This window comes from Typopeltis vanoorti, chromosome 14 (assembly GCF_054136105.1).
Source record: "Typopeltis vanoorti isolate ZY-2024b chromosome 14, IOZ_Tvanoo_1.0, whole genome shotgun sequence".
Taxonomy (NCBI): domain Eukaryota; kingdom Metazoa; phylum Arthropoda; class Arachnida; order Uropygi; family Thelyphonidae; genus Typopeltis; species Typopeltis vanoorti.
The window spans coordinates 49783819-49800316 of NC_143562.1; the positions used below are offsets into that span (position 1 = coordinate 49783819).

The 16498-nt window shown below is 35.4% G+C and overlaps 1 protein-coding gene across 1 annotated transcript in view; it reads left to right on the forward strand.

Annotated features, from left to right (window-relative positions):
• Window positions 1-16131, forward strand: part of LOC150099448 (cytochrome P450 4c3-like) — a 37774-nt gene extending 21643 nt beyond the window's left edge. Inside the window, exons 5-10 of the mRNA XM_090404361.1 lie at window positions 97-223; window positions 4271-4497; window positions 6576-6762; window positions 6979-7045; window positions 9328-9512; window positions 15970-16131. Coding sequence (XP_090260487.1) covers window positions 97-223; window positions 4271-4497; window positions 6576-6762; window positions 6979-7045; window positions 9328-9512; window positions 15970-16131 — 955 coding nt within the window. The remainder of the gene's footprint in view (window positions 1-96; window positions 224-4270; window positions 4498-6575; window positions 6763-6978; window positions 7046-9327; window positions 9513-15969) is intronic.
• Window positions 16132-16498: the final 367 nt, after the last annotated feature.

Consider the following 16498-nt stretch of genomic DNA (forward strand, 5'->3'; position numbering starts at 1 on the left):
ATGATGTTTTTATTTTTCAAAAGAAAATGATTCAAAGAAATAACAGTTTTGATGCAATCGAATTGTTTTCTATTTACCATTTATTTTTACCTATAGCGTATTGAAAAATGCGGTGTCTCGAATGGTTAGTCCGTGGATGTGGCCGGATTTTGTCTACAACATTTTGCCTACAGGGAAAGCATTCAACAAAGCTGTTCATACAATGCACAATTTTACCAAAGAGGTCGGTCAATAATGAATATTTTAGTTCTAGTCTGAATGTGTTTTAATGTTTTTTTTTTACTTCTATTCTTAATCAAATGAAAATTAATAGATAGTTTTACATAAAATACCTTTAGCTGTTCTGAAGACAAGAAAAACAATCAACTTCAAAAAAGCATTACATATTATAGCAAATTAAATACGAGTAGTGAAGATATCTTCCAAATTTTTTATCGAAGTAGAAAAACAATGTTTCAAAGTTTCTACTTTTGAAAGTTTAAGTTTTAAGCGGAGAGCTGAGAAAATTAGAAACCTTGGGCATGAACGGAATGTTTAATCTTTCATTTTATATTTGGTCCATTCTCAATAGGTTACTTTTTTAATCTGTAGTACAATCGTAAGGGAAGAGATTTCAGAAAGAAGGAAGTTGTAACCATTATACTTGAAGGCCTTGCCATATTATTCCTAGGGAAACACGTACTGGGGAAGACTTCCAGAATGCAGTAGTTTCACGAATGAAACAGAAGGAAACTTGTTCTGTGAATTTCGAACTGAATAGGAAAGAAGGGTTGGGTGGCAGCCGCACACTTCTCAATGAATTGACACACACACACACACAAGAGAGAGAGAGAGAGAGAGAGAAGGTGGGGGGGGAAATTACTTGATGCAAGTTTTGAGGAACAGTTGCAAAGAAATTTTTTTTTTTTCTTATGTTGGGCCGATACACAGGAGGTCGGTTGGTCAACCTATAGTACATTAGTACTGTGTATGGGTTGTGGGGTTGGGAAAGGAGGAATTTGTATACATTTGATTTGAATGACTTTAAATTGTATTCCTTGGGAAACACAGCAGATGGGAGACTGTTCCACAGTGCAGCAGTTGCAGGGATGAAGGAAGAGGAAAAGAAATTTGTTTTATTAGATGAAATGTGAAGGGATGTCGGGAAGCAGCTGCACATGTTCCAATGAGTTTACTACTGAGGGGACGAATTATTGATGATATTTCCGATGAGCATTTCCCATGGATATATTTCTAGAATATACCTACTTCACAGGCCTTACATCTGTGTGAAAGAGGGGGGGGGGGTTGGTAAGGGATGGATCATTGATAAGTCTAATTGCTCTCCTCTGTATTGAGTCAAGCATTTTGAGAGAGCTTTTTGGGGCCCTACCCCATATGTGAGAGCAGTATTCAATAGTTGGGCAGATTTGTGACTTGTATATTGTTAATAGCTGTTTGGGGGTGAAGTAACGTCTTGAGCGAAAGCGAAATCCTAATTTTTTGAGACTGAGGATGCACTACTGTTTGAGATATGTTTATGCAAGGAGAGGTTTGATGGGGAGGGTGATTCCAAGGAGTGAGATCTCAAACTGTCTGGAGATTTGGATATCATTAAAATGGATATTGGGAAAAAATGGTCCTTTTTATGGGAAATAGTACAGAACTGGGTTTTATTGGTATTGAAATTTATGGGGTTATCTGAACGCCGTTGAGGATGGCTTGAAGATCGGATTTGAGCGTCGCGGTGGTTGATGTTCTGTAGGTTGAGGTGAGTTGTGTATGATAAGGCTTATCAAATGCAAGCGAAGAGTGTAGTGTGCTGTCGTCTGCAAAACTGTCTATTTGGTTAGAGGTCAATTGCAGTAGGTCATTGATATATAGCAAGAAAAGGGTTGGATGAGAGAACAGAACCATGTGGAACTTGAGCATTAATTGAGTGGTGAGAGGATAGGGAGCCGTCCGCCATCACGCAGAGTATGATTCCAGACAGAAAACTGGCGATTCACCTAGAGACGTTCTGGGTCAGACCGAATGATGGTAGTTTGTCTTGTAGGCTTTTTTGTGCTAGAACTGGTCAAAGGCTTTGGAGATATCTAGTGCAACCACTTGAGATTCGCCAATCCTCTCCATAGCCTTCGTCCAGAGATGAGTGACATATGTGAGTAGATCTCCTGTTGATCGGCAGAGGCGGAATCCATACTGGCAGTCATTTATTTGGTGAGTGTCTTCAAGAGAGTGTAGGAGTTTGGAATTGATGATTTTTTCCATTACCTTCGACAGGACTAAGGTAAGAGAGATATAAGCAGCGAATAATACACTTTTGTGCGAAATTATTTGGATTGATTTGTTAAGAGAGAAGTCATTAATCAGTTTGATTGTTCCCATCTGAATTTCGGCGAGTATTTGTGGGAGCTATTCAGATCACAACTCCATATGTATGGTAAGTACTCGCTAAATGATCGTTTTGTGATGTGTATACGTTCAATTGCTGGTCATAAGCAAAGCAGTAGCTTGAGCAAAATAGAAATTGTAATTTGTGAATGACTAGAAGGCAATCGGTGTAATATGTTCTTGCAAAGAGAGAAAGACGGACAAATGATGTTAGGATAAACTTGGAAAGAAAAATCTCATCTTGCCGAAGGATTTAGGTGATATAAAGTATAAGGCTGGGAGGAGAATTATGGTTCTTCTTTTCTGTAACAAATAAATCAGAAGTGTGGTTTACTGGCTTTGAGATTTACAAGGTTATCCGAGCACGTTAGCAGAATGATTTGGCGTAGAGGTTATATTGCAGAATTTGTTCGTCGGTGAATTGTGATGGTCTGTGTGGTGCAAGGTTTGCAAGTGTGAAGGAGAAATGTACTGTAAGGTCATCGGCGAAAATGGCGTATTACGTATTTAATTGGTGGTCTACTGGAGCAGGACGTTGATATATATATATATATATATATACTGTAGAAAGAGTATTCTAGGTGAGAGAACAGAACCTTGAATTGGCTCCAACAATAGTTACATTTTTAACATTCAACATTAAGTGAAATGTGCGTCCGGTGTAAAAGCTTGCAAATCCCATCAAATATTTGCAGAAATCATGGGACAGACCAAATGATACTATCTTCCTTGATAAATCTTTGTGTCAGAACTGGTCGAGGACCTTGGAGATATCATGTGCGACTACGCGAGATTCGAAGTATTTATTCAGAGGTGAATAACATATATTAGAAAATCTACTGTTGATCATTATTGATAGATCCTACGGTAGGTCGGATTCGAGTTGAGTGCATCAAAACAGCATAGATATTAGGTGTTAATAGTATTCTCCATTATTTTGCAGAGCATTGAGATGAGAGAAATTGGGAGATGGCTGATAATAATGATTTATCACACTTCTTAGGAATGGGATGGCTACTCTCCAGTGTGTAAGTTAAATATAAGTGAAATACAAGAATAAACTTAAACAACGTGGGAAAAACAAGGCATCCAGTCATGATGACAGTCATTGTGCTAAAATGTTGCGCACCAGAATTAATATGTATCCTACAAAGTAACAGAAGTAACATGACTGACATCTATCATGCAATATAAAAAAAAAAGTCTACATCCATCCCTTTCGAATTACAAGCGATAAAACTAAACCAACAAGCCTCATTACAACTGCTCTCAGATCAATTCTCTCAATGTCCATGAAGAATGTCATCGATACTCAACTTCTTTACTAGCTGTAGACCTATAATCGTCAAGCAATATATATAAGTATATATATATATATATATATATATATATATATATATTTTTTCATTTTGAACCAGCTTGTCATCGAAATACTGAACCATGGAACGATTCAGAGAAAGTCATGTATTTTTTTTTCTTCTACATTTGTAACGCACTTAATCAGTGTTCCAGAACAGCGGACTACTAAATAAGCTTTCGCCCGATCGTCTATCCTTTGCATTTAGATCAGGAGAATCCTTTTGGCTCAGCATTCCTGTTGGCTCAGTAAGTGTCAAGACAGATGGCTTACTCTCCTCAGATTTTTCCGCTAACGCTGTCGTACCTGAGCGCTCAGTACATTCATCTTGTCTTTCTTCCTCCAGAACATAAATCACCTGCTATTAATTTATATACACATTTTAGGGAATGTAGAGAAACAAATGCACGTTAGCCATTTTCCATTAAGAAGATTACAATTTTGCATTTATTAAGAAAACATGCTAAAAATAAACATAAGTGTTGTTTATTGTCGACATTTAGAAAATACCTTAAATTTCTCTATTCTTTTTTGTTCTAGATTATCCATAGAAGAAAACAATCATACATTGAAAACCCTGTTTCGATACAGGTCAGCGAATCTAACTTTAATGGATATAACAACAAAAGTAAAAGACTGGCACTATTAGATCTTTTGCTGCATCAACACCTATCTGATCCATCTTTCACGGAAGAACACATCCAAGAAGAAGTGGATGCCTTTATGGCTGCGGTGAATATATTTGTTCAGAATTTAAATCCACAGCGGTAAAGGATATGTTAGACGTATAGAATAATTTGAAAATTTCTTCCAAAAACGTTTTTCGTGTAGAAATTTGTAAGTTACATTTAGTCCTAAAGCGTGTAATTTTCTGGACTTTTTCTACTGCATATTGATCAATTTTAATATCTATGTGGCATTTATTGTTCAATTTAAGAAGTTTTTGTTTCAATCATATTTATTTTACAACTAACGTTTTGAGACGTTTCACACAATTCTTTCCATTCTGATGGTATATCAGTGAATTTTATGATATCAAAAGTTTGCCTTCAGCAAAATCTAGAAATTTCAACTATGACATAGGATTCCGTTTATTTCCTCTTCTTAATTTCTTCTTCATAATCCAATCAATCACTATTTTAAAGTATAAACTATTCTGATAATGCTTACTGTGCCATAACACCACAACGTTTACTTCCTTATTACTTTTTTTATCATGATCCTTGAATATTTGTCAGGAATTTCATAGCGTTTAAAATTATGCAGTCTGCTACTATTCCAATACGCTCAAATTTTCGGAAAATATATAAAATATCGGTACACTAGTGTCCAAGGTCCAAAGCTAAGGGCAAAAACTGTTTCCGAAGATTACAACCGCAATTTCAGACGAATCAGCTTGTGCCAATTTGAATAACTGACAATTTCGATAACTGTCATATTTGATTGTTCCATGGTACTACTACTGTAAGCGAAGAATTCATTTTTATGGATGATATTAGCACATCACATCGTACATTGCACGAACTCCACTGCTAGTGTACGTGATGTACAGTAGCAGTGGAGATACTTCTGGAGACCGAGGATATTAATGGAATCGAGTGGCCAGCACGCTCTTCAGATCTCAACCTCCAGAGAACACATTTTGTACGCTACAGGGAGACGGAGCAGTGCTCGAAATTCCCCTCCAGAAAATAAACAAGATTATCCTTGCTCTAAAGGAGGATTGGGCTAGTTTTTCTCAAGAACTCCTGAATCACTCGGTGCTAAGCATGGTGCGACGTTGTGAGAGCTGCATCGCAGAATGGGATAGACCTATTTCATACTGAAATGGCACTTCGCTTAGTTTTCTGTACATTATTTCCTTAACTACGTCATTAGGAAATTTGTACGTTTTGCCAAAACGTACTGCAATATATACATTTACGAAATTTATAACACATTTGGGTGTAATATAATTTATTGCTATGCTGGCAATAAATTTATGTCCACATTTCGCTGTAGTTATCAAAATTTTTCGTGATCAGGTAAAATGTAGTTCGTCCTTAGATTTTGGACGCCAGTTTATAATGAGTTTCTCAATTCTATGCTTTGCTCAATAATATTTCTTAAGATAAAAATATGATGCATTATTCCTGCGTTGTTTTTAAAATCATTTGCGCACACTTTAATATACGTTTTCCCCTCTACTTTATTTTAATATTATTTATTAATATCGTACAGAATCGTTCAGCAATTACGAAGAATAGACTAATTCGGCTACAATTTTAAATCTTGTGAGATTTTCTTTCTTTAGAATTAAAGCTGTTATCCCATCTTTCCGCAGTCTGGATATCCTTTCAGTTTTTAGTGTGTTGTTAAAGATTACTTACAAATTACCAGCAGTTTCTTTAGCATTTGATTTGCTATATTAGCATTGTCACATGACCTTCCACTACTCCCTTTCTCTATTACGTTCATTAGTTCCTGTTAGATAGTAGTTCTAATATTTAATTCTTCGCTTATTCTTTCACTACTGATCTTCTGATCATATTAGATATATTGCTTTCTAATACGAAAATATGAAGATCAAAACTTTACTTTCGATTTTCCAAAAATGTTATCCTCTTCAGTTAATTGGTAAACCATTTTTACCCTTTATAGTATTTCTATTTACGCCTTTTCTCTTCATTAAATTTTATAGTGTACCATAATGCTGCAGACGTTTGCCTTAATGTCCCAATAAGTTCCATTATCGTGTCTTCAATCTTTTAACTAACTTTTCTTACTCTCTATAATTTCTGAAATGTTCAGTTTATTTTAATTAGTATTAGTAATGCACACCCTAAATCTTAATTTTGATTTATTCTTATCTTATACAGGGTCATGATACTACAGCGTTCTCACTGAGCTGGACTCTATACTGTATTGGGTTGAATCCTCATGTGCAAAAGAAGATCCACGAAGAAATTGATTCCGTCTTCGGAGATGACCAAGATCGCCACGTAACAGTAAATGATCTCGCAGAAATGAAATACCTTCAATGTGTCGTTAAGGTGAATTTTGATTGTCATCAGTTAAGAATATCTCGAGATTTAATACAGTTTTCTTTGTAATTAATTTTGTAGGGAACTTTGTATTATCTGCTTGTGTATTATAATTATTGTCTATTTTGACCAGATATTTTTTCTATAAGGTTCAATAACTTCTGTATATGTGTGTATGTATGTAGTGAAATATTATTTTATTCTCTTTGTATGTTCATTAAACAGGAGTCACTGCGCTTATATCCGACGGTCCCAATAATAGGCCTTCGTTGTGCAAAGGATACCATGCTTGGTAAGTAACAGTGGATGAAATCAGATTAGAGGTTAACTGACACTTTAGCTAATAAGTAACGAGACGAAAATTATTGCACAAAATCTCCTCCCAACTGTCCATTTGTTGTTTACATCTGTCGTACAGGTGTTCGAAGGCACAGTGCGGAAGTCCTGAACGGAAATCTTCTTTAGTCTCTGGTTCACACCGCGTTGGATGTCTTCAATGTCGCTGAAGTACTCCCTCCTTTCAAGGCAACCTCCGTCTTTGAGAAGGGGAAAGAGTCTGCTGGAGAAAAATCTCACAAATGGGGGAATGGTGGGGGAGTTCGATCACACAGATCGACTTCGAAGGCAGAAACTGCTTTACAGGCAGAGAACAGTGAAGGGTCGCATTATCGTGCAACAGAAACCAATTGTTGTGGAACTGTTCTTTCCTCTCACGTCAGTTGGGCATACAGACATCTCACTACTCCTATTTAATACTGGCCATTCATTGTGCTGTTCTCATCAACAAATTCGCGGTGAATAATTCCAGTAGCGTAGAAAAAAATTAAGAGAAAAAAAAAAAAAACTAATGACCATTGTCTTGACACGTGATTTTTGTAACCAGACTTTCTTCTCCCGGGGAGAAGACCACCCACTCCATTCCATGCTCTCGCGTTCGGTCTGTAGCAGGTTTTCCTGATTTACAGTAACATTTATCACTGCTCTTAGCTCCATGATGAAACATCTGACACGCTACGCTCACACACTCTCATACTTCAACGGTTGCCACATGAAAACTGATATGTTATCCCACTCGAACGTTTCACTTGCAATTAAAACACGCTCTAGCGGTCAAAACTATAAAAACGTCTGTTAATTTTATTCAAAGGGCAATACTGTAAAAAAATCAATCTCATTACTTGCGGGAACACTGTGTATGTATTGATCTTAGCATTTGTTGTATTTCATTGCAAGTTCAACGGCTGTAAGGCAAAATAAGTTGTTTTCCTACAACAACAACCCAAAATGGCCTCTCTTGTTTCTTCCAGGTGATCACTCCCGAGAAGGACCATAGTATTTGATGTTAGCAATGAACTAACATGAATTGCCTATCTAGTAACCAAAATATCACATAATCTTCATTCCTATGCCTAATACCTCGTCATATCTTGATAAGAGATCTTAGATCTTGGTCACAGGGATCACGATTTCATTCATTTTCTGTGCTAAGGAACCATAGACAAATTCAGTGTCAAGGACTTTGGATTACAGCGATGTCAAATGGAATGCCTTAATGAGACTCCAGTATCTAACCACTTGTATTCAGTTATTATCATCCATTTTGTATCATCTCTCCAGTATTCATTCGGAAGTTACACTACAGCATGAAAGCCCAGCAGCAGGACCCATTTACGTCAAAGAACTTACTTCACACTTGTACAACTCCAGACTATGCAAATTCTAAAACCACCGTTTTTCGAGCTCTGATCAAAACGTTGCTAAAATTCTTCATCGAATCGGAAAGGGAATATTAGACAGCCACCATTAAGCTTTTTATTTTTTCAAAAGGAAAAAAAATGCAGTTCTTCAATAAATGCATCAACTGATTCCTGCTAATTGATCTCTTGTATTCTCATTGCATTCTGTAAGACTATAGGTTAAATGATGTTAGTGTTCACATTAGGACAAGCTAACATGAAAGAGAACGCGAAAAATATCGTTAACAAAAAGACCTGTTTCAAAATCGTGATATAAAGTTCTTATTACCGTTGCACTTTATAATTTCTTTATCGTATTGCATCATGTATGTAATACACTGCGGATAACAGTGTAATGAGGTTTGTTTTGATGATATCATTAGCCATTCTATTTTTTTTCTTTTTTTAGAACTGTTTGAGCCAAATACCAAATTGTTAGGTATATATAGTTGATGTAACTTTGCAAAGCAGAAAATGTAATAATTTGAGAAAAGCCAAATACTACATTCCGTTTATTGCTAGATAGAGAGTTATGTTTTGTCCACAAGATATCGATTTAAGGTAGCATTTTAATGCAGAACTATTGTTTATTTCAAACGGGAGACAATTATGTGCATTGACTTGTATTTCTTCTATAAGTAATCACACAATTTTGTATTCTGACCCGTTGATATCCTTTACAACATTTTACGTCAAATTTAGATCCACAAGTGATTTCTTAAACGTTTTGCTTCATATATGATAAATTTAGGATAAATAGTTCCGAACCGGAGGAAAATATATGAAAAGATAAACTTTTTGGGGATAAAATCACTAAACAGCAATCCTATGATTTTAGATGGCCGTGTTATTCCTGAAGGTACAACTGTCTGCATCCCAATATTTTCTCTTCATCGTGATGAAGAAGTATTTCCTAATGCTGAGGTCTTCGATCCAGAAAGATTCCTTCCAGAACAAAGCTGCCAACGACCTCCTTGTAGTTACTTGCCTTTTTCACTTGGTCCCAGGAACTGCATTGGAAATGTAAATAATTTTGTTTTATTTCATTTTTAAAGAAAATGAATTACTTCGCGAATATTAATCCGAGATAAATTACTTCCACCAAGAATGGGTTAGGCGTATATAAAAATGTACAGAATGTATTGCAAAATACCATACTGTTCCCTCCTCGACATCTCTAAGAGTGGTGGAACATCACATTCAATATGAGATATTAAATCAAAAATATGGGACAAAATCGCTAAAGACTTCTAAAATTCAAGAACGAATTTCAGAAGTCTTTTACGAATATTAAAATTGCTTTGGGGATTCATGAAAAATTTTCGAACTCTTTAAAGAAATAAAAGTAATATGATTTTTAAATGTCTTTCTCGTTAACTGCAAATACTCGGTGTAATTATTGCCGAATTACAGCATTACTTAAACCTCAGAAGCACAATAATTATATTGACTTTATTCCAAAATAAACTAAATAAATAAATAAACTATTACTTTCTTTATATCGTTTAATATTATCTCTAATACGTTCGTGTTTTAAAATACCCATATTTACTATGGTTCTGGACATTCAAATCTGAGGACTCTAATTTCTGATGAGAAATTTCACCCTTCATTTTAAGACATGCGCTGTCCATTGAGAGGGAGAACAAGAAATAGCTGAATTAGTAGTGTTGGTCATGTAGATCAAGGTGGTGCTTGATCTACATGACCAATTGTTGTTGTTTTTTTATTGATTGCTAAAATATTTACACATACAAAAACATCTTCAGTAACATTGCATCTTATAATTTTACAAACTACCGTACTGAGTGTTGCATTTTCTACATTGGATTTCATTTGAAATTATTAATAATACATTTTTGCCTTTATATTATGTATTAACAACACATATTCTGCTAATATTAACAACGAAGATTATACAGAATTTTCTGTATAATAATAATAACAGTATTTTTTAAACTATAATAACATTTTATTTCTCATCATGCAGAGTATTTGCATATATACAATGAAGTATATATTACATTTTCTATTCAGTACAAAAAGTAGAGTACAGTGATTTTTTCAATATAAATATCATAGCTTATTATTATAAAAGCTATTTACATATACACATTTTTTTTAATATCAGTATCTTCATTATTGCTATACACCTTAATGACTCTTTTGTTACATAATCTGCGTTCTTTGATTATGAGGATCACGTGTAGATGAGTGAGACAATTTAATTCCACCTACTTCGAAGCTTGGGTTAAGCATTGGGATGTAGGCATTGGATTCTGGTGTGTATATTAGTGTTAATGGCATATTAATTGTGTTGGTATATATTCAAGAGTTCGTGTTTTAATTTTCTATAGTTATTTTTGTGTTTTAAATTACTTGGTAGGTTGTTGAGTTGCGTGGGTTTCTGATGTGATATCACAAAAGAACTGAATGAGTTGTTCAAAGATGTAGAGAATTATTGAACGTCGTGTTATATGATACGTGTTTCTGTTGTTTCGATAGGTGATGTTGAAGTAATTCCTTGTTAATGTCATGTAGTGTTTCAGATTTTTAATGCTCAGGATTCTGTGTGTCGCCATGTGCTGCTCAGATATTGGTTGTTCTTGCGTGTAAGGTGTCCAAATCACTGTTGACACAATTTTCCTGTGTAATGTTTCTAATTTTGATAGGTGGCTGTTTGATGTGTTTGCATAGACTGTTATTCCGTATCTGAGTAGAGATTTACAGATACCTGATATAAAAGATTTTTATGTTGAATGGAATAATGTCTTTTAATTGGAAGAGTTTTGCTACGATGATCCGGAGTTTGGTGTGTAGGTATTCTATATGTTTTGTCCATTTAAGGTGGCAATCTGTGTAGAGACCAAAGTATTTTGCGTGTGGTACCGGTTTGATTTCGGGAGATTGGCGGGTATTTTTGTTGTTGATGCAGAGGTATGTGTGGCAGTGTATCAATAGTGGTGCAGGGCGCATGATTCTTGGGTTGTGTATTATCAACATCTCTGTTTTGGTGTCGCTGATTACAATTGCATTTTGGTAGAAATATGTTGTAATTTCATTTACAGGGTGTTCCGGATAAATTTGACATATTTATAATTAATTATATTTTTCCGTAAGTTACATGTATTAACACACACTTCTCTTCATTTAAAAGTTTGGACCCTTCTTCATTCATATACAAGATGTCAGAAAGGATGGATAGCTGGAACCCACCTGAATCATGGAAGAGAATAACTTGTATCATGATGATTCGTGCCCGCCATCAAAATAAGGATATTACGACTGCTGCCCAATGCTCCCTGAATACAGTAAAAACAATCAGGCATGAACTAGAGACTTGCAATGGTGACTACGAGGATGTAGCAAGAAGAAAGATCCCTAGCAGACGATCTGATTGCGTTCGTACAGCGGAATTCCTCGCAAATCTGCAGGAACAGGTGTTGAAGAACCCTGGCATTGGAATTCGGGCTTTGTTCGTGGAGTTGCTAACTGTAGTCAAGCCCTGGATAACAAGGGTAGCCAATGGTAGGCCGTATGTATGGCAGCAGGATTCGGCCCCTTGCCACACCTCTGGGAAAAGTCAAAAATGGTTGTCTGAAAATTTCTACGACTTCACCAGTCCAAATGTTTGGCCTCCAAACTCCCCAGACCTTAACCCCATGGATTATTTTGTATGGGGCGCAGTTGAAAAAGACACCAATCGCACTTCCAGTAATACAAAAGCCCAGTTAATGGATAAAATTAAAACAGTTTTTTGCGGCCCTTCCCAGGGAGACTGTAGCATCAGCTTGTTCGAGGTTCCGAAGCAGAATTGAAGCTGTGATCGATGCTAATGGTAGTATTTTGAGTAAATCTTGTTGATAGTATTGTAATTAACTCTGCCTGTAATGTTTTTTTGTCAATTCATTAAATTTAATAGATACAAAGAAGATTTTCTTTTTCCTTACGAAACTGTCAAATTTATCCCGAACACCCTGTAGGTCTTGTTATGCTTTGGAGGGAGCCGTGTTGATGTCTGTGTGGATTGCTAGTAGTGCAGTGTCATCTTCGTACTGAAATATCTGACTTCTTATGGCCAGGTTATGATCATCGTTAATGTATATGTTGAATAGAGTGGGTGATAGTATGGCGCATTGAAGGACACCGTGTTTTTATTTGTAAACCCGGCTGTGACATGTACCTATTTTAGATACTTTTGTTCTGTTTGAGAGTTAGTTCCTGAACCATGTATAGAGTGTTCATCTTATACCTATTGAGTATGGATTGGTGAGTAGCATATCATGTTCAAGTGTATGAAATGCTTTGGTTAAGTCAAGCAGTATAAGGACTGCATACTTGTTTTTGTCGAAAGCTTTGTTTTTTGTGTCTGCCATGTTTTCTAATAAAGTGATGGTACTTTTTTGTTTTCAGAAAACCGTATTGGTTTTTTGAGATGATGTTGTACTCTTGTAAATAGTTCTGTATTCTGGTGTGTGTTATTTTTACTAGAATATTTGAAATGACTGGTAGGGTAGCTATTGGTCTGTAGTTCTGCGTATCGTTTCTTTTACCATGTTTGCAAATTGGCGTAATTCTTTCATATTTTAGTTGGTGTGGAATAATGCCAGTGTCGAATATTATTTGACACTGGCATTATTCCATAGAGTGTGTTATAAGGTCTGTGAGTCTTATTTTATCTATTCCTGTAATGGTCTTTGCTTTTAGTTGTAAGTTCCTGTTTTTTTACTGGTGGAAAATACATAGTTTGTTGTTGGCTTTGTATCGGTAGTTTTTTGTTGACCGTTGGTAGTTTGTCTTTTTTGAGTTGTTTGTGAAGGCATGGTGGAAGGAGTTTCCTAGTTCCTCTTGGTTTGTGTCCTGACCGAAGCGTTTTGCAAAACATTCTTGTGTTGAAGTTTTCGTTTTTTCGAATTTCTAATTCGTTGAGTGTAGCCCATATTTGTCGTTATATTGCAGTTATATTCAATGAATATTTGGAAGTAGTAGTGTCTTTTTACTTTACTAATTATTATTGTTAGTTGATTTCTTGTGTTTTTGTATAAAGTTTGTAAATGTGTGTTACTGGGTGACTTTTTGAGTTTTTCTGTAGATTTTATTTTACAGTAATACTATTTAGTGTGTCGTAATTTAACCATGGATTGTTGTATGTTTGTTTCCTTGTTTGTGTGGGCTTTATTGCTTTTTGACATATTTTTGTGAACTTTAGTTGAAAATTATCATATAATGTTACAGGTCATTTATGAAATATTTGTAGATATTTATGAAATTTATTACAATATTTATGAAATATTGTAAATATTTATGAAATTTACAGGTGTTAATGAAATGTTGAGTATTTTTCTCTTGTAAGTGAGTTAATGGTAGGATTTATGTTCTGCTGACTTAGTATATCTAGGTATGTACGAGGTTCGATGCCGGTTAGCCATGCTTCTAACTCATGAAGAAAAGCTGAGTGGAGTCTGTGGGTCTGTATATTATGTTTCTTGTGTATTATACCTATCATATCAGTCAATTCTCCTCACTGGAGTCTCCCTAGCTCAACTGATATACGCGAAGCCGTCTAATGGGTAGGACTATAGCTCGATTCGGTTTATGTAGACCCCATGACGAACCCCTCAATGGTTCTACCTGACGAGAAACCTTTATGAGTTCTTTTTGACAAAAGGTGAGTTCGTTAATATTATATGGATGTAAGGTTTTTCTACTTCATGAAGGCAAACCGGACCGTGATCACCATTGCCTACACACAAAATACATCTCTCAGAATGACGGTGGCCTGTGTTGGTCCCAGGCTAGGAAGTCCTAGCAGTAACTTATAACTAATTACTTGAAATCGATCCAAATGGCAACATTAGTGTCCTGGATAGTCCCATACGATAACGACACCAATAATCTTCATTGATCCATTACAAAAGCAACCATGGTGATCTAAGTCGAATTTTGACACATAATTTTGTGCAATGAACACAATTTTTTTTATTTATTTGGAGAAATTATTAATTTGGTTTGCGGTGTCTGTGAGAAAACTGTACGTTTCAATTAAGGACGAATATTATGATGGCAATACACAACAAACATAATATACAGACCACCATATAATAATCCAATTAGATTTCTTCACACGTTGGAAACATGGCTAACCAGCATCGAACCCCATACAGCACATAGGCTCATCCTAATAGGAGACATTAATATAAATACTCTTGACCAGGCTTCTTCTACCACTCATATTCAGGCTTCTTGACCCGGCTTCTTACTCATATTCATGTGTCTTATGACAAGAATTCCGTTATGTTTAAATAATGAGGGATTTATTATCCCCTTAACTTAATTTACGCCGCCGGAAAAATAGCCTCTTGGCTCTTTATCTTACTAATAATAATATATGGGTACACCTGTATGTCAATTCGTTAGTAGGGGTATATGTAAGTTCGGTTCACTTAAACCTTGCATTCCAGGTCTACCTACTCACTGATGAGACCTCAATAAAGGTCGAAATCAGTCTGGGTAGTGACCTCTCCTCATAATGTGAAACAGTAATACATCTCCTAGAAGCTGCGTTTTACATTATGAGAAAATATTTAAGGATAGTGACGTAGCTTGCTCCACCTTTGACACGAGTTGCCCTAGTGTTGTGCCACCCAGGTGTTGACTTACGGTTGAACTAGCCGACAGTTCTTTGGCATGAAACTCTTAGATTTCGATCTCTGAGTTTCGTATCCGGCTTTAATATAATGAGGGATTTATTATCCCCTTAACGTAATACCTATATTTATTATTTTATTTTTATTTTTATAATTATTATAATAATGAAATATAACAGCTAGTGTCTCCTATATTAGAAAGTACAGCAGCAAACCGCCTTCTCCAGCGTTATAAAGTACAACAGTGAAGAAGAGGTAATGTCCTGGCAGGTTAAGCTTGGTATCTGGGCTATTCCTCTGGGAGTTTTAAGCATAACAAGACTGTCACTTCTACTTCATGTTCCTGTTCCAAATTCCATGCATTAACTCAACCATTAGCGACAACCAAATACATTCTAGTGGTTCTCATCACACCACTATTCTCATGCATGAAAAATCGTTTTGCTATTCCTAACCGATGATCAATTGGTATTTTCCATGACCTACAGTCCATCTTAAATGTACCAACTGCATGTAATTTACTGAAATGAAATTTTAAATAACATTTTATCAAAAATGTTTTTCACTATTTTGTAATATTTTATTATATTAACATTTTAATACCAATTTACCTTTAACTCGTAAACAGTGATATTATGAGATAAACAAAGTTCTTAACAAGTGATATGAAATATAATTCAAACTGTTTTGCATTTCTCATAGGGTAATCTAATTAAAATAATTTAATTAGATTACTTATTCTAATTTAATTAGAATAAGTTTAACGTAAAAGCCTTTTCAATGATATTTTTTTAAATAAGTCAAAGTTATGTTTGTTTACTTTTTCAGGTCAGAGGTTTGCTATGCTGGAAGAGAGGATTGCTTTAAGTCATATTTTACGAAGATTCACCGTTCTTTCTCTAGACTCTCAAGATCAAATCAATTGCGAAGCAGCAGTAGCTTTAAGACCATGTCAGAAACTTCGTATACAATTTAGATTAAGGCGGAGCACTTAGTTCAACAACGTTTCGCTTATCCATAATATTCGGTCATTTTTTATATCAGTGAAATGTGCTATTTTGCCTACGGAATATAAATAAAAAGAAACAGCGAAATCAGTCAAACAGCGTAATTAATCAAATAGATACATCCCCAGAGTTCACCATGCATTGTTTTGTTATTTTCATCCAAATGTTAGTAACGTATCCTATATGTAACATCGGGATAATGTTATTCAGTTTAGAAAACCTGCTTAATATACCAAACATTAAAACCTTTCAAATAAATTCAGGCTTTCATTGCAAAGCATCGATCACATCACATCAACCACCAGAAAAAACCTTTACACACAGCGATGCCTACTAATAGGTTATTGAATTGAGA